This window comes from Octopus sinensis, linkage group LG16 (assembly GCF_006345805.1).
Source record: "Octopus sinensis linkage group LG16, ASM634580v1, whole genome shotgun sequence".
Lineage (NCBI taxonomy): Eukaryota > Metazoa > Mollusca > Cephalopoda > Octopoda > Octopodidae > Octopus > Octopus sinensis.
In genome coordinates, this window is record NC_043012.1 from 53,307,706 (window position 1) to 53,327,705 (window position 20,000).

General features: G+C 36.0%; 1 protein-coding gene across 1 annotated transcript in view; it reads right to left on the bottom strand.

The window, feature by feature from the left end:
• Positions 1-20,000, bottom strand: part of LOC115220355 (inter-alpha-trypsin inhibitor heavy chain H3) — a 68,018-nt gene that overhangs the window by 28,364 nt on the left and 19,654 nt on the right. Inside the window, exons 2-6 of the mRNA XM_029790462.2 lie at positions 16,245-16,411; positions 9,504-9,614; positions 6,326-6,576; positions 4,631-4,773; positions 547-832 (exon numbers count right to left, since the gene is read on the bottom strand). Of these exons, the coding sequence (XP_029646322.1) occupies positions 547-832; positions 4,631-4,773; positions 6,326-6,576; positions 9,504-9,614; positions 16,245-16,411 (958 nt within the window). The remainder of the gene's footprint in view (positions 1-546; positions 833-4,630; positions 4,774-6,325; positions 6,577-9,503; positions 9,615-16,244; positions 16,412-20,000) is intronic.

A 20,000-nucleotide genomic window follows, 5' to 3' on the forward strand; every position in this document is an offset into this window, starting at 1 on the left:
TAATTTCTCACCGTCATTTTAAATTTAAATTTAAATATATATATATATATATATATATATATATATATATATATATATATATATATATATATGGCTAAACTGGCAAAATGACCATTCCTAAATACAAAATATATGCATGTGTATGTTACACACACACACACACACACACATTATATATATATATATATATATATATATATATATATATATATATGATAATAATAATAATAGGGAGTATAACTCCAAACTTACAGAGAAACATTCAATTTAGTATTAAATCAAATTTCACAATATATATATATATAAATTAGAGAAAAACCACTATTATGTAATTCAAACAATGATAGACGTAAATCATATCTTATAGAAAAAATAAAATATATGATAAAACATTTTCCTAGATCACAATAAAGTACATAATAATAAATAATAAATAATAACTAGTTATTTACGTCTATCATTGTTTGATTTACATAATGGTGGTTTTTCTCTAAGTTATATATATATATATATATATATATATATATATATATAGTCATTACTTACAGCCCGAAGCGTCTCGATTGTATATCCATTTCAAAGCGTCCGCTTTGTTCTTTTCCTCCCATGGCACCATGTCTTGTTTCCAAAATTTTATGCTACCGTCAAAGTCCATAATGTTAAAACGGTCTCCTTCGGCCATGTCATTAACAATCTGATCCATGGCACTTTTCACTTGAGTCATCTTGCGTCCATACATCGATCCACTTGTGTCTATTATGAAGAGAACGTCTTTGGGAATTGGATCCAAATCAGTTGGCGCGAAGAAATGAACAAAGTAACCATTTACTGCCTGTAAAATGAAGAAAAAAACGTTTACTTTGATGCTATTGGTATTTAGTAATTCCTGAAAAATATTAACGGTTCACATTGCTTGGCATATAATATTAATCATTTATTAATTGAGAATAACCCACATTGCACAACCCGAGAATTGGCAGAAAGCCTTAACCTATCAAAATACGTGGTTCATGAGCACCTGGTAAAGCTTGGGTAATGGCAAGTATTTATTGACCTTTTTCTTTCCTTTAAAAATTGGCAAGAACTTTCCGGACGACCCAATATATATATATATATATATATATATATATATATATATATATATACATATACACATACAAATAGATATAAATATATGTACATATATACCAGGTGTCGCAAACGTCACTGATGGGTTTCAATTTTAAATAAGGTCCTTAACTATACAGAAAAATGCATGAAATTTTGATACAATATAAATGATATAATGTAAATTAATATGCTCGAGTCAAACTTTGCAACACCACTACATCACATAAAAAATGACACCGCTTAAAGGCTGCCTCTTCCGGCTTCACATGCCCGTGCTCTTTCCAAAACCTGTGCCTTAACACCCTCAAGAGTTTCTGACCCCACTTCTCTGATTCGTCTATTGATTTTCGCCTTTAGTTGCACCAGTATCTCAGATATCCCCGCAAGAAAAAATCTGGGCAAATCAAGTTTGAGGAAGGTGAAGGCTATTCAAAGTAGTCCTCGCAAGTGGTTCCAGCAAGATAGAGGCAACTGCTCAATACCGCAAGAGAAACAATACAGTTGCTACGGCAGTATGTTGGAGAGAGAATCTCCCGCTACGGTAATGTCAGTTGGCCATTACGTTCCCCAGACCTGACATGCCCAGATTTTTTTCTTGTGGTGCTAGCTGAAAGATAGGGTTTACGTCAACAAATCGGAGACCCTGGTGAAACTGAAGGCAAACATCGATAGAGCAATCAGAGAAATGGGATCTGAAACTCTTGAGGGTGTTATGGTGCAAGTTTTGGAAAGAGCACGGGCGTGCGAAGCCGAAATTGCCTGCTGTTTAAGCGATGTCATTTTTCATATGTGATTTAGTGGTGCTGCAAAATTTTACTTGAGCATATTAAGTTCCATTATGTCCTTTATATTGTATCAAAATTTCATGCATCTATTTGTAAAGTTAAGGAAGTTATCAAAAAGTGAAACTCATCAGTGACGTTACGGACACCTTGTATATATATATATATATATATATATATATATATATATATATATATATATGTATATTTTATATATATATATATATTATATATATATATATATATTATATTATATATATTATATATATATATATTATATTATATATATATATATTATATATATATACATACATACATACATACATACATACATACATATATATATATATATATGCATATACATATTTATAAACACACACACACACATATATAACTCAGTACAGCTTTTGCATATCTACATACATGCGCATATATGTATTTATATGTATGTGTGTGTGTAGGGTGTATGGGTGGGTGTATATGCATGTACTCGACCTTGATTTTATGTTGCTTGTTTGTTTGAAGCTGTAAGCCGGTGTCGAGTGACATTGTTTTAGATCAAAGCCGTAAATTATCTTCTATCTTCTACATGTTCCAGTCATTAGACTATGGCCATGCTGGGGCACCACCTTGTCTCTGATTCAGAAAAAAAAATTGGTACGATAAGGTAGCAACTGGAAGTATACCGAGACAGATACGACCGTTTAAAACTCTTAAATGCAATACCCTATCATGGCCGTATTCCAATGACTGAAACCAGTAAGAAAGTAAAACACATTGTTTCGTTTAATGCTTTTTGTTTTTATTTTCATTTTTGCAAAACTATAATAATGTATAATATTTCATAGTGAACAAAAATACATTTTAGTGGCGTATCAATTACGAGATTGCTTCGCGTATATCACGCTTTGTTATATGCATCGAGACGTTGTATTATATCTAGCATGACGATATGTTGAATCTGTATCGATCTAAATGCTATTTGATCTTAAGTAGGCTATTGTGTTTTAGGCAATGGAGCATTATATGGTTTCTGTTGTGACGCTATGTTCAATCTAATGAGGCATAGTTTTGTATCTGTTAGAATAATCTGGCCTTCTCTGTTTTAAATTTATTTTCTCCAAACGTTTATTTTACATCATATCAGAGAATCTCAGCTGGTTTATTCGATTATATTCGATTATATGTTGGATCTACTACTACCAAAATCGCCACCACCATGCAACACCGTAACGAATAGTATAACTACCTCCGCCACTACGTCTAGCTGAATAGTGTTATTGAATTTTTTAAATAATTAAGAATGGAGAAGTCAAGATCGAGTCATTCAGGAGTATTTTATAGTTGAGGGGAAGTTAATTACATCAGATGAAGTACTCAACAGCTACATATTTTATCGACCTCAAAAAGGATGAAAAGCAAAGTCGACCTGGACAGAATTTGAACTCAGAATGTCAAGATGGATGAAATGTTGCGAAGCATTCTGTGCGGCGTGCTAACGATTCTGCTGGCTCGCCACCTTTTTGAAATAATTTCTGATTAAGACACGAAGCGTAAAATTTTGAGAGGAAGCTTGTCAATTGTATTGACTTCAATATTTAACTGGTAATTTGATTTATCGATCCCGTAGAATGGAAAGCAAAAGTCGACAACGGTAGGATTTCAACAGTGAACATAATTAGCCGTAACGGATATTTTCGGTTTGAACGGCAGTTTTTTCTAGCGGAGTCATATGAAATTGTCACCCATAATTATGACCCTAGTATCGGTCTATTGCATTTCAATCTGTTTTAGGATTAGGGTAAGTTAGGGTTGGGGGTGGGGGAAGTATCTTTTTTCTTCAGAAATGTAAATAAACCCAATCTGTTTCTTAAACGAGGGACATATTCAAACGGCACAGAATGTTTTCACCTCAAATACACGTCATTGATTGGTTGAAATTGCAGAAATTGAAGAAAATATCTTACAAACTATAGAATTTTCTTAATAAAGCCAAGAAAAAAAGATATTTTATAAACACATTCTACCAGTATACGAAGTTTAAAATTTTTTAGTTACCTAGCAATTATGTTAAAAACCGCCTTTCAAACCGAAAAGATCCGCCGCAACAAAACACACAAAGCATTTTTCTGACGCTCGACCCAAATGGTGGTTATTGCATCGGTAAGGAAGAAAGAATAACTAAGCCTTCACTAAAATTACTTGAATTAAGAATCTAAAGAATATATTCAAATACCAGTCACATTGTCGGGCATTCTACCGACGCTGCTAATAGCAAGCAATAAACTGGTTTTATTTTTCAACTAATGTGTAATTTGCTTCAGTTTATTTGCTTACTGAAGACACTATTTCCTGTAAATTAAAGAATTCTCGGATTATTTTCAATACATATAAATATAAACAAAACTCTCTCACACACACACAGCGTATACAAAATCTGGACGTTGCCAGTGTGTCTGGAAAATATATCTTCACAAGAATACATTCTAATCAATAATTTTCTTATTTCTCATCTAATTGCTGTATTTCCTGCTTATGCAATCATGAGAATTACGAGCGTCAGCGTATTTTAAACTGGATAAAAAATAGCTGTAACTTATAAAAAAAGAAATATGACGAAGCAACTCTGAAATTTACGCTCACAACTCAAAGTACGTAACTTTAGACACCGTATCAAATATATATATACTAGAATACATTCTTCATTAACCATAGCTTCAGACTTTCGTTGCACTTACCATTATATCTCCGTTGAACTTTTCTCTCCGATCAACATCATATTTGATCACGAAGACACCGCTTACGTTTGTTTCCGGTTTGTACAGAACTTTAACTGACTTTAATGATGGACGAGAAATTTCGGCGTCTGGGTTAGTTTTTCCTAAACAGATAAATACGATATTGAAGCAGGAATCACAGAAAATATTGCAATGTTCGATGGATTAATTAATTCCTTTGATTCGTTTATTTTTTTACTATTATCTTATTACCGCCAGCAAACTGAAAAATGAACTAGTTTGAATGTCATATAAACGTATTGTATAAATATCTGTGTAACTCACACCTACGACTCTGCCTTTCTACACTCGTACACACACACACACACACACACCACACACACACACACATTCTCTTTCTCTTCTACTTTCCTTCTCTTTCTCTACCCCCTCTCTCTCTCCGCCCTCTTTCCGTGCTATCACTCACAATTGAGTGTAATTTAGCAGCAGGAAAACTTCTTCCAAATACAATGAAAAATCCCCGACAAAAATATTTCAATCGTTTGTGAGTCTGCAGATCATAGAAGTTAGGACAGGTATAACCGTAGGCATACTGCAAAATATTGTTGGCAACCCAAATACTCAGTTTCTTGCTCTAACTTCTCCCTTTTTGTTTTGTTTTACCGAATTTGACTCTACAACTCTTCTTCTTTTCTCGGTCATACATATCATCATCTGGAAAAGACTTTCTAACTAGAAAGAGTATGGCCTGGTCAGCCTGTAATGATATGCATAAGATCTGGTCATCAAATCTAAGTAGAGATTTCAAACTTAAAATCTTCAAAGCCACAGTCGAACCAATTCTACTATATGGCTCAGAAACCTGGGCGTTATCAAAGAAGCTTGAGAGGCGGTTGGATGGAACTTACACTCGCCTCCTTATGAGAGCTCAAAATCTCTCGTGGAAGCGTCATCCAATCAAAGTACAAATATATGGGAAATTACCACCTGTATCATCTCTTGTGAAAGGTAGAAGAGTCCAGTTTGCTGGACATTGTTGTAGAACTGAAAACGAGGTAATTTATACTGTTCTCCTCTGGAAGCCATCTGCTCGCGATACCAGGGGGCGCACACTTTCCTACCCTGATGTAATCTCCAGGGATACAGGCATCCAGCAACAGGACCTCCGTAATGCTATGATGGACCGTGAAGTCTGGCATAACATAGTAAATTCCATTGTCTCGACTATCTAGGGCAACTGTGATTCTTCTAACTAGGCCTCTTGCTACTTTTTTCAGTATTGTATCACTATAGATATCTTTTTTTTTCTTTGCGCCCTTTTCAAGCCTAGCCAGGCTCATGGGCCCGGTTTCCTGGTTTCTGTGGAGTATGTAGTCCCCTCAGTTGGACGGGACGCCATTCCATTGCAGTGCTCAAGAAACAGGTAGAAAGAGTGAGAGAAAGTTGGGGCGAAAGAGTACAACAGAGGTCGCCACCCCCACCCCGTGCCGGGGCATCGTGGAGCTTTAAGGTATTTTCGCTCAATAACGCCCGGTCTGGGAATCGAAACTGCGATCCTCCGACCGCGAGTCTGCTGCCCTAACAAGTGGGCCATTGCGCCTCCACCTATAAACATCTGCTCTCTCTCTCTAAACTCATTAATACTATTCCTAGATGAAAGATCGGTTAGATATAATAAAAGTCTCGTTTTGATACCTGTCTCGTTATAAACAACGGTTGGGTCGATGGGTCTCAATGGTGGAACTTGCAAATAGCTGATTTCCTTTGATTCTGCAAGGAAAACTTCGATCAGAAAATCGTCCACTGGAGTAACTGGGTCCACATAAACTGCATGTTCATAAATACCAAACTTTCGTTTCAGTAATTCTTGATATCTTAGTGTAAACTTCACTTCCTTCAGTGCAGCAACATTTATATCAACCTTGAACTTGTTTGCTTCGCGAGGTCTGAAAATTTATGCAAAACGATAATGATCGTTTTAGTCATGTTATTGTTATTTTTATTAGACACATACGAATAATATTGATTTCAAATTTTGGCGCAAGGCCAACGAGTTCAGTGAGGGCAGTGGAAGTGAATTACTGGTACTGATTTTATCGACACCAAAAGGATAAAAGGCAAAGCCGACCTCGGCAGAATTTCAATGTAAAGACGGACGAAATGTCGTTAAGTATTTTACCCGGCGTGCTAACGATTCTGCCATGTCGCCGCCTTATATATATATATATTTGTTTACTGCCCACAAGGGGATAAACACAGAGGGGACAAACAAGGAGAGACAAAGGGATTAAGTCGATTACATCTACCCCAGTGCGAAACTGGTACTTTATTTATCGACCCCGAAAGGATGAAAAGCAAAGTCGACTTCGGTGGAATTTGAACTCAGAACGTAACGACAATTCACCCGGCACGCCAATGTTTCTGCCAGCTCGCCGCCTTATATATAATTAATGATAAAACAGTTCATAAGGCGGCGTGCAGGTAGAATCGTTAGCACGCCGGACGAAATTCGTAGCCGTATTTCGTCTGCCGTTACGTTCTGAGTTCAAATTCCGCCGAGGTCGACTTTGCCTTTCATCCTTTCGCGGTCGATAAATTAAGTACCAGTTACGCACTGGGGTTGATATAATCGACTTAATCCGTTTGTCTGTCCTTGTTTGTCTCCTGTGTTTAGCCCCTTGTGGGCAATAAAGAAATAAGAATCGTTATCGCGTGAGTCAAAAAGCTTAGTGGCATTTCTTCTGATTTTAAGTTTGGAGCTTGAAACGCCGTTGAGGTCAACTTTGTCTTTCATCCCCTTCGTGATCGGTAAAATAAGTACCAGTTATCCCCAACTGGGGTCGATGTAATCGACCTGTACTCTTTCCAGCAATTGCTGACCTTGTGCCAAAAATTTGAAGCCAATATTAACATAGATCTTCCTAATTACACACTAGTAAATATATTTCATGATATTCTTTTATTTAGGGGTACTCAAATATGTGAGTTAAGAAAGCTTCCCAAATATCTGTGATGTAAGTTTCGCATGTAAAAGAAAGTTTGAAATATTTTTTATAATAAAATTTGAGTTCAAAAGTTCAAACTGTAAATGGATATAAAAAATAATTGTATTTTTTACCTCGAAAATATTTGGTAAAAATTTTAGTCTCTTTACGATTTAATTACAGAAATATTTTACAAAGTAAATACAACCGAGTTTTAAAACGAGGTTGTTGTTGCTTTTTCGACAATAGTTCAAGCACTTAAAATTTTAACAAAACCAAATGGAACAACATTATCTGTAAACTTGTAGTTAATTCAATTTTCATGACAGAAATATAATGTAGGTGTGAAACTAAAATTAAATCACGAATAATTAACTGCTGAGAATTGCTACGTGAGTCTATTAGTGACCATGTCGCAGTGGTGTGACGAAAAGTTTAGCATTGCTAGAAATAATGAAAATGAATTAAATAGATATTGTGTGGTTTTGTTGGCTGAAATGGCTCTTCTGCAATTCAAGTGATAAATTTTAATACCCGTTTCCTGGTCGTGTTAATTATGAGACAATTAAATGACTGATGTTTTGGAGAGTGTATTAACTCGCATTTATCTTGCTGCTAAATAATTCTATCGGATCTTTTCGGTTTGAATGGCAGTTTTTAACATAATTTCTAGGTAACTAAAAAATTTTAAACTTCGTATACGGGTAGAATGTGTTTATAAAACATCTTCTCTTGCCTTTATTGAGAAAATTCTATAGTTTGTAAGATATTTGTTGTTTTTTTTTCTTCAATTTCTGCAATTTCAACCAATCAGTGACGTCTATTGAGTTAAAAAGCATTCTGTGCTGTATGAATATGTCCCTCGTTTAAGAAACAGATTGGGTTTATTTACATTTGTGAAGAAAAAAAGATACCCTTCCCCCACGCCTAACCCTAACCCTAACCCTAAAAGAGATTGAAATGCAATAGATCGATTCTAGGGTCATAATTATGGGTGACAATTTCATATGACACCGCTAGAAAAAACTGTCGTTCAAACCGAAAAGATCCATTCTATCTTTATGATAAACAGCATACCTGTCCTGGATATTTTCATTGAGACTATGTTAATATTCAATTAAGCGACATGGGAAATATTATACACAAAATATTGTAAGCATCGATTAGGAACTCTCATATACTGACACATACAAAAGAGAGATAAATGAAATCACTGGCTTGATTCGAACCATGTATTCATAGTTTGACAGTCGACCGAGTTACCACTTATTATTGATAGAGTATACCAATGTCCAATCTGGTTTCTAAGAAATAATTGGCAGTTAGAGAATAAATGTTCCATCTTAAGATGAAGCTATCAAAAATTACATCATAAATTTACTTGAAATAATATAATTTACTCTTGCAGCAAAATTATTATTACGATCTAATGATTATTTTAACAACATTATTAACCGTCTGGCAATCAGTCAAGCAAACACTCTATCAATCGAAGAAAACTGAGTTATCTCACGCAAATTTGATAAATTGAATGATTTGCTTCAACGACTTTTCGTAATTCAATATATCTGTCAACTAATGGCCAGTGCTATTGGGTTCAAACGAGAAAATAAATGGTAATTGTTAACGGTTGTTTTTCTGAAAAAACATTATGAGTGACGCAACTAAGACTCGAACCTATCTTGTAGACATACCTAGTCAGAGCTAACTACTGTTACACTGTACCTAGTAAGACTATTGAATTGAAATAAAAATAAATTCTTCTAAAATCAATCCAATATGAAGAGAAGTATATGAAGAATATATATACATGAAATAATATAATGGAGAGACATATCCAGGTTAATAAAAAAAGTAATATGGAGAACATTGTGTGTGAATTTACTTACTTTTGAGCGACATGACCAGCACTTTGTCCTCTTTTCTTGGCTCTTTCGTACGCCTTTTTGGCTTGCTCTTTTTCTTTTACTTCGCCTCCGTATTCCACTCCATCAATTATCCTAGTTAAAATGAGAGAATAGTTATATTTGTAGGAATTAGAACATTTTATTTCAGAGAAAACTTTCTAATGTTATCAATCTAAGATCAATACTCTCAGTTTATTATACTTACTTCTTTCACATCAATTACAACGAGCCTGTAAACACAATATTGATAAAGTTCTTTACTGCATTATCAATTTAAGACTCCTATTGCTGATATATAAACTCACATATTCTGCAGACATGCACATAAACGCATCATCCTGTTACTTGCATTTGTACTTGTGTACCATTTCTCCCTTAAAAATGTCCGTCCTTGTTTTCGTATACATTCGCTGCTTTCTTCCAAGGAATCTAGTGCTCTAAGCTTAGTTTTTTTCCTTGGGGCTGGCCAGATTAGAGCAATGTCCAGTATAACCAGCCGAAATTGCAAAGATAATCTGGAACTCGACTGAGGAAAGAAAATTCCGAATGACCCGTCCTTCTTTTTTCTTGTCCTTTTTTGTATTATCTGTCTGGATGTTTTGCGTTCTTATCCTATTTTTGTATTTTATATATATATATATATATATATATATATATATATATATATGAGACAGTTACAATTAACGTTCGTATTCATTGTAATTGTCTTGGGTATATATTCAGTAAACTATTGATAATCTAGCGAACAGAACCCAGGATTAGCTCATCGGATGAAATGCATGGGATTGCCAACTTAATCCTAGGTGATCCTTACCACTCGATGCTGTTAGGTATTTCTTGGATTATAACGAAGTGCTTGAACGTAACCATCTGGATACTTTATCCATATCTATTCGCAATGTACATACATACATGCATATATACATGTATATACATATATATATATATTATATATATATATATATATATATATATATATATACGCAAAGACACATACACACACACACATATATACATATGTATATATAATTTGTAAGCACCCTGTGCAGGAACGAATGAATTAAACACATGTACTTTTGTATTCAACAAGTTCGTGTACACTTGGACGTTGGACGACATATACTATTTTTTGTCTCATAGAACGAAGCTTGCTGGGAATTACGTCATCGGACAGTCAGACACCTGTTCTTCATGACTGACGGGAAATGCTCTAGGAGTTCAAAGCTCTGTTAGAACTTCTATCATTCTATATAAAGAGCAACAAAATACATTTGCTGATGTGTGTGTAACTAGAAATATATTGTCAGTTTCAAAGAATGCTGAAGAACATATATAAATATTGTTTCTATAGCGAGGCAAAATACAAAAATAAAAGCCTTTTGTTCTCTCAGCTCATTCTTCACCCCAACAACTACAAAGGTTAAGATTTTCTCAATTGTTTCTACAAAAGCCATTTAGAAATCATTTATAACGCTGAAACTATTATCTTTGCTAAAAATTCTTCTAGTCTTCTCAAGGAGCTACTTGTAAACATTATCATATTTCAGCATCAAACACATCAAAATGTATCTAATAATCGTTTTTATTTATTTTTTTCCCGGAATTTGTTATTCTAAATACTGACAAGCCATTGTTTCGGTTACACTCGAAAATGCTATTAATTAATTTCATAAGAGGCTTTCTCTAAGCAAACGGGAAGATATGTATTAATATCAAAGCAAATTGAATGCATAATCAAACGCAAACGTATTGTATTGCTTGAGTATCTGTGTGATATATTGATATATTTATTCATGTATGTATTTACATCTATACATCTATACATACATATATATATATGAAGTTTTTAATCAAATGATTAATTTACAACGATCATAGTGACGCTTATGAAAAGAAACAGTCAGTTCCAATCTTCAATTTATTATCGTTACAAGTAGTTTGCTTTATTTCATACGAGACAATCGAAACTCTTCCTGCACAGACATATATAAGTGCATGTGTAGAGAGGGAGGTTTATATAGCTGTGCTAAACGGCTTTCCTGTGAGTGCTTTTGCTCCGTTACTATTGCAACAGTCCGGATACTTACTGATCAGACCTCGTATATGATAGGCAGATACATAGATAGATAGATATGCATAAACATATAAATGCACAAACCCAACCAGCCACCCAAATACACACACCTCGCGTACACACCAGGCACGTGCCGTCAGTAATTACTCAGGGTAGGCAGTTGGCGACGTTTATGTAGTAATACCCGTAAGAAAATAAGCGAAACAGGCGCGCGACTGAGTTGGCGGCAGAATTACATCTGCCTTTATAGAGCGTAAAGAAAATGCTGTTGTAGGAATGTACGCAGCATGTGTACTACAGCAGAACTATACGTAGTTTCAATACTGAGATTGAAAGGCAGGGGCGAATTATGCCTGCTTAATCTACAAACAAAAAAAAAAAATCATTTTGCATTTTATGCATAGTAATCTGAGTAACCTTCATAATTTTATTGAATTAGGTGCATATTTTGCCATAGAAAGGAAATGTTACTATCGATCTATAGTATTCAGAGTAGGCACTACCCACCTTGTCTACCCAGGTGGCACGTTCCTGATACGCTCACATGTAATGCATTTAAAGTAATGTAAACTCGATCGCGCAGACACAGTGTATGTTTTTTTTATATGTCAAATTTGCTGCAGGATAGCGTCCACGTCCAGGGAATGCTCTCTACACGGCTCCAAGTGTTAAAGAATACCTAATATCCCGTACCAAGCAAGTTGTCTCGCTTGGTCCGGCACATTCGGCGTTGTGTAGTGAGATTTCCCAGGACGCTATCTCAAAGCAAAGTTGACGTGTAAATAAAACACATACACTATGTATGCGCGTCAAACAATGGCGGTCCGACATGGCCGCAGTCGACTGACTGTACGTATAGTGTCGACGCTGGCAGAAACGTTAGCACGCCGGGCGAAATTCTTAGCGGTATTTTGTCTGCCGTTACGTTGTGAGTTCAAATTCCGCCGCGGTCGACTTTACCTTTCATCCTTTCGGGGTCGATAAATCGAGTACCAGTTACGCACTGGCGTCGATGTAATCGACTTAATACCTATGTCTGTCTTTGTTTGTCCCCTCTATGTTTAGCCCTTGTGGGTAATAAAGAAATAGGTATCTCAGTCGTTTGACCAACTAATTTACCTGCTCCTGAAATGACTATCGCTGATTGTACGGTACGTTGTGTAACAGAAACTGGGCCTTTTTAAAGTTACTGTCACAATGTAACACATTATTTCTCTGACAAATTTCTTTCTCAAAGTTTCTTCACACACTAAACTTTTGAAAGTTGCATATGCTGAAGATGACATGACGTACAATAACACACACCGTACGATTATACACACACATACACTCATACACACACACATACACGCACACATACACACAGACACACACACACGCTCACATAGTAAAAGGGGAAGAATAGGTTATTGCAGCTGAAATCATTAAGATGCCTTTCAATAGTAAGGCATCAGCATTGCTGTGTGGTAAGAAGCTTGCTTCCCAACCACATGGCTCCGGGTTCAGTCCCACTTCATGGCACCTTGGGCAAGTGTCTTCTACTATAGCCTCAGGCTGACCAAAGACTTGTAAGTGGATTTTGTAGACGGAAACTACTAAAAGAATAAAAGTATATTATGTTATACAAAACACCTGCTATACACACTCATATACATACTACTATGAATATATCTGTGTGTGTGTGTGCGTGTGTGTGTGTGTATGCATACTTGTACCGACGAAACCCACTTCATTTTGTTTGTCCGTTCACCAAGTCAAAATTTCGTTTCATACTAATCGACCTTCCGAGAGAGGAGAGAGTGCTTTGCCAGCGTTTTTGCCTTTTACTATTTTAACATGAACGTAATTTCTTGACCTTTCGGATTTATATAACGCTATTAACCATTTCTGTCTCATGTGACCTTTTTTTATTAGTCCAGACGTACGAAGCATTCATAAAAGATATGTTCTATTTTGTTTTATTTGTAGAAAATAAATTGAAAAATCATAAAATTATTAACTCGTAAATTACAAATAATACTTTTCCTCAAATACCCAAATGTCATTTTACAAAAAGTTGCCACTTAGAAGAACTTAATATATAATACTAGTTAAAGTTAGAGCCACTGCACGGTCATACGAATTGGTGGAAATAACAACCAAATTTCATTCAGTCGTACTTTGTGATATGCAGCTATTATTTTTCCAAATATCAAATGCCATCGATGTTGATTCTGTTTCCCTCCTTCCGAAGTTGACAAAATTAGTACCAGCTAAGCACCAGGGTCAATGTAATGATTAACTCTTCCTGCAAAAAGTTCTGGCTTTGTACCAAAATTTGAAGTCGTAATTTTGCCAGATGTGCAAAAATACCCAATGATCAAGGTTGAATTGTCCTTCATCCATGGTCGTATATATTTATATAAAAGCTGCCCTCGAGATTTAGGAATGAAATAAACGTATCTCTCACAACTTATCCCCTCATATTCTCGTTGGAAAATACAGTTAATTATTAGTATTGGTCCCAGGAATTTCTATTTTCGACATCGAGTGAATAAAAAACGAAAGGCCACTTTTCTTGTATAAGGCTTAATTACACTTTTAAACTTCTTATACTGGTAGAATGTGTTTATAAAACATCTTTTTCTCTTGGCTTTATTGAGAAAATTCTATAGTTTGTAAGATATTTGTTGTTGTTTTTCTTCAATTTCTGCAATTTCAACCAATCAGTGACGTCTATTGAGTTAAAAAGCATTCTGTGATGTATGAATATGTCCCTCGTTTAAGAAACAGATTGGGTTTATTTACATTTGTGAAGAAAAATAGATACCCCCCACCCCTAACCATAACCCTAAAACAGATTGAAATGCAATAGATCGATACTAGGGTCATAATTATGGGTGACAATTTCATAACACCGCTAGAAAAAACTGCCGCTCAAACCGAAAAGATCCGTGCAATTTGCTTAGCTCATAAAATAAAAATAAAAAGTAAGAAATATAATTGAAAATACCGGTAGTTATAGAACTAAATAATAACAGTTGACTAATTTATTATTTATCACTGATTTCCTATCTACTTTACTTAGTATTATATGTAGACAGCATACCTGAAACAACCTCAGATCAGGAGTAGGAATGGTCTGGACAGTAAGAGGATACCTTTGGTCAGTTAATTTCAAAAACAAAAGGCTGGACTTTAAGAAACCGTTAATTGATGGAGCAAATATGTAAACAATGGATATTTGTTGTAAGGAGCCTTAGGTCGCCCATATCTATGCAGATTAGAAGTGTAGGGAACAGTTACGAGTATCTGTGGTTAATGAAAGACAATTATTGATTTTTCAAGTAATGTCTATACTTACGTATGTATTTCTCAAGCGGTTAAGAAAGTTTAGCCAGTGTTATTTATGTAGTCTATGAAGTTATGTAACATGCATAGATGGGCGGGTTATATCCAATCCATAATATTACAACCCACAATATAATATGTTATAAAACTTTCATATATATATATATATATTTCATATATATATATATATATATATATATATTATATATATATATAAGAGATAATGGTGTCATTGAGACCCAAAGGTGTCAGGTAATGCTGAATAAGTGCTATAGACAGACCAAAGTTAAGTTCCAGACTCGGTATGTATGTATGTATATATCTATTATATAAAATCCGTTGTTTGTCTGTCTGTGTGTATTCTAGGATCTCGGGCATCCGCCATCAGGGCGTGTATAACTCTCTTTTACTCTTTTACTTGTTTCAGTCATTTGACTGTGGCCATGCTGGAGCACCGCCTTGAAAAAAATTACAAAAATCGATTCCAGGTGAGTATGCGAACGTGCATTTGTACACGCAAGTACCTCAGCTGTTGCGATCGATACTACGCGTACGCGAGACAAATGCACGTGCAGTTTGCACAAAAAAGACAGCTGGCTTGAAATAATGCCACAAAATGGAATGGTCGGACAAGTTGTTTTGAGAAAATTTGGTTTAAATGTTTGACAACTCAGCACCGGCCATTTAGTCAAACTGAGTACTTAGTTTTTAAAGATTGGTACTTTTATTATCGGTCTCTAGGGGTTCTCAATTTTCCATTCTTCAAGGTTCTATAATGCATTTTTACAATCCGAAACTTTATCGGTTCCTCTGATATATCCGTGTACTCTTTGTGGTAGTGTTTCTAGTTACTTAATATGAGGTCTTCCTTATACGTTTTATTTTATATGGTGTATTTCAACATAGACGTAATATACAAATAGAATTCTATATTTTGTGTCTGACCATGTATGCACCTGCATGTATACGTTCTTATATATATCATATATATGTATGTGTATATGAATATATGTATATATGTATATACAAACATATATATATATACATACAACACGTGTGTGTGCGCACGCGTGATTTCTTGTGCTCAGCACAAGTACCATTCGGTGTTCGACTATGTTCCGCTTCAACACTATAAGTCTATACAGATTCTCCTTTATGATGTTGATAAAAGAAGCATCAATGAAATTATTTCAACCATTTGTCCTGTCGCAATTCACTGATTGGAAAGAGCAACAGCATACAGGTCAACTCTGTCAGGTCAGACTCTGAATTAAACAGTAATAAGAGGAAGGGGCAACAACGAAATAAAATATACTTACATGGAGAAATTCGAAATGAACGCTTGGTCTGGGAGATACACGTTGAATGTAACGTCTGTGGAGTAATTCTGGTTGTTAGCCATTACACTGGTAATCTCTGTTGTAGCAAACCGCATCCTAACATCAGATCTGACGTGTAAGTATTTAACTTGGGGAGAACCGTCGCCCTGAAACATATCAATAGATGTGATTAATGCATTTCACCAAGAGAGAAATTGATAAAACTAAACAGAAACAAAGAGAGAAAAAAAGTATGGTATATCACGGAAAGCTTATTTTAAGGCGTTAACGAACCGTAATATTTTGATTTAAGAATCAAAGAAGACAAAGCTCATTCATGTGGAGGTCTACGATAATGTAAATTTAAGGACAGTGAATATCGCAGTATCACATATCTTATCCATTTGAATCTGGCGTTTTTCCCAACTGCAACAAAGTGAGAGCTGTGCATTGCCAACATACTATAAACTACAAGTAAGTACAATATGTGAAATTCATGAAAACTGCTGAGGCTTTGCGTATTTTGTTTAAATCGCAAAGAGCAATACATTTCTTTATATTAGGTAACAAAATAAAACGGTGGCATGGCAGAAACGTTAGCACGCCTAGCAACATGCTTAGCGGCATTTTGTCTGTCTTTACGTTCTGAGATCAAATTGCGCCAAGGTCGATTTCGCCTTTCACCCTTTCGGGATCGATAAAATAAGTACCAATGAGCACAGGTGTCGATATAGCTGACTAAACACTTTCCATAAAATTGCTGGCCTTGTGCCAAAATTTGAATCCAATATTACATAACAAAATGGAGAAGCCCCAAAGACATTAGCAATATAAGTGATCGAAACGACTTCAACTTGATGTACACACACGTCCACAGCTCTGATTTGTCAGAAGTATTCATCTTGCTTAGACCCAATAATATACTGTGGTGCTTACGTCCGTTTCAAAGGCATGGACACTATAGGTAATATAGTAATATATATAAGTAATATAGCTTCAACTTGTTGTTACCCCTGTAATAGAGGGATTAATAATACAAGGGTTTTTTGTAAAGGGCACCAAGAAATCTTTTTAGTCGACAGTCATCTTATTACAACTAATTACCAAATATTTTTCATATCACACACTTATGTCTTAAATAAAGAAGGGAACATTGGCAAAGTAATCTTTATGCAGAATAGCAGTTTGGGCATAACTGGAACACATTTGATCATAGGATTGCTGTATCAGAGCTGCCCAGATTTTAAGCAACAACGACACCAAAGATTGTCAGACGATGTGTAATTCCCTCTTTACGTAAGTGTAGTGTTTTAATTAAATATATCGCCCTTCAACCGCATACTTCAAGAGTCAGACACACTTCATGACACTTGGTACGACTGTATATTATCATTATTATTAACTCAGGCGGCGAGCTGAAAGAATCCTTAGCACGCCGGGCGAAATGTGTACCCGTACTTCGTCTGCCGCTACGTTCTGAGTTCAAATTCCGCCGAGGTCGACTTTGCCTTTCATCCTTTCGGGGTCGATACATTAAGTACCAGTTACGCACTGGGGTCGATGTAATCGACTCAATCCGTTTGTCTGTCCTTGTTTGTTCCCTCTGTGTTTAGCCCCTTGTGGGTAGTAAAGAAATAGGTATTTCGTCTGCCGTTACGTTCTGAGTTCGAATTCCGCCGAGGTCGACTTTACCGTTCATCCTTTCGGGTTCGATGAAATAAGTACCAGTTACAGACTGGGATCGATGTACTCGACTATCCCACTTCCCTCAAAATTTTCAAGGCCTTGTGTCGAGATTAGAAATAGTAATTATTATTATTACCTAAGTCGGCGAGCTTACAGAATCGTTAGCACGCTGGACGAAATGCGTAGCGGCATTTCGCCCGTCGCTACGTTCTACGTTCAAATTCCGCCGAGGTCGACTTTGCCTTTCATCCTTTTGGGGTCGATAAACAAAGTATCAGTGAAACTCTGGGGTCGACGTAATCGACTGGTCCCCACAACCCTGCCAAAATTTCAGGCCTTTTGCCTATAGTAGAAAGGATTATTATTATTACAGAATCGTTAGCGCGCCAAGCAAAATGCTTAGCGACATTTCGCCCGTCTTTTCGTTCTAAGTTCTAATTACACCGAGGTCGACTTTGCCTTTCATGCTTTCAAGGTCGATGAAATAAGTGCCAGTAATCGACTATCCTCCCTCTCCCAACTTTCAGGCCTTCTGCCTTTAGTCAAAAAGGGTTATTACCCCGGGTTGATGTTACATGTGGTTGGAATATAGCAGAGGAAAATTATACAGAAGCCCATTCATGCGTGTGTGACGTGAGGGAGGGGCACACGTGCGCTTGCGTTCATGTTTACACTGCCATAAAACTGGTGTCGTGCATGTTGTGTTCCTTTATCTCCTGATAAACTAAGTTCTGGGATCGATATGCTCAACGAAATCTTTGAAGATACGGCGTTAGTATGGCCTTTAATGACTGATACGGATAAACAAATTCAGCAGACCAGAATATTTTTGGAAACTAAAGTTATCTTCGGCAGGATATGAACGTAAAAAACTATAATCTCACACAGCAGTTGCACCTTAAGTTAACCCTCCTGGGTTTTGAACTCTGACCTCCCAACGAACCAAACTATTTACAGTAAAGAATTTCAAAACCCACCCTTTTCAGTTTCTCCTGTATATTTCCCTCGTTTTTTATTTATTTTTTCTTTATTGCTGTTGCTAAATAATGATTTCGTTAAAATACTAGCTTGCACGAGGACTATTCAAACGGAAGGATACAGTCTATTATATTAGAAAAAAAATGATGACCTGTGGTGTTAAGAAGCACGAGTGGTGGAGAAATACCGCTTTGCCCACTCCACATTGAAAATGGTGTTATATGAAGAAGAGATCTCGTGTGAGAGATGTCGACAGACTTAGATAGAGTATATACAATGAGAGGTTTTATTGCGATGAAGGGCGGCGAGCTGGCAGAACCGTTAGCACGCCGGGCGAAATGCGTAGCCGTATTTCGTCTGCCGTTACGTTCTGAGTTCAAATTCCGCCGAGGTCGACATTGCCTTTCATCCTTTCGGGGTCGATTAAATAAGTACCAGTTACGTACCGGGGTCGATATAATCGACTTAATCCGTTTGTCTGTCCTTGTTTGTCCTCTCTGTGTTTAGCTCCTTGTTGGTAGTAAAAAAATAGGTATTATTGCAATGATTCAATTTAATCTTCCTTTTAATAATAATGCTCACCGCTCGTATGGTTATTAAAGAGTCAGTTATTAAAGTTAATTAATATGAAGGCTCTCTGCGGTCTAATTTGAAATTTCTTGAGGTCGAATTTACTTTCCAGCCTTTCGGTATCGATAAAATAAAATAACGATATAAGTGTGGTTGAATTGGCAAAATGTTTAGATTACCAGCTAAGATGTCTTGTAGTATTCGTTCTGACTTCTTTATATTTTATTTTATTTATATTTTATTTATATTTTGAGCTTTCAGGTTTTCTTTTTAATCCATCACCCGTTTAACCCCACCTGGTGAACCTTGAGCAGCTTAGCGGAATTCATTCTGTTGCAAGTATTTGGGACATGTCCCTAGTTGGAGGATATCTCTCTCTCTTCCTCACACCAGTTTCGAAGGCCCTAAAAATCTAGCGGATCACAGACAGTACCCTTTTCCTCCCAAACTAAGAGCAAAAACTGGTGTGATAGCAAAACGGTAGGGGATGAAATATACCTTGCTTTGTTTAGTTACGTTTTG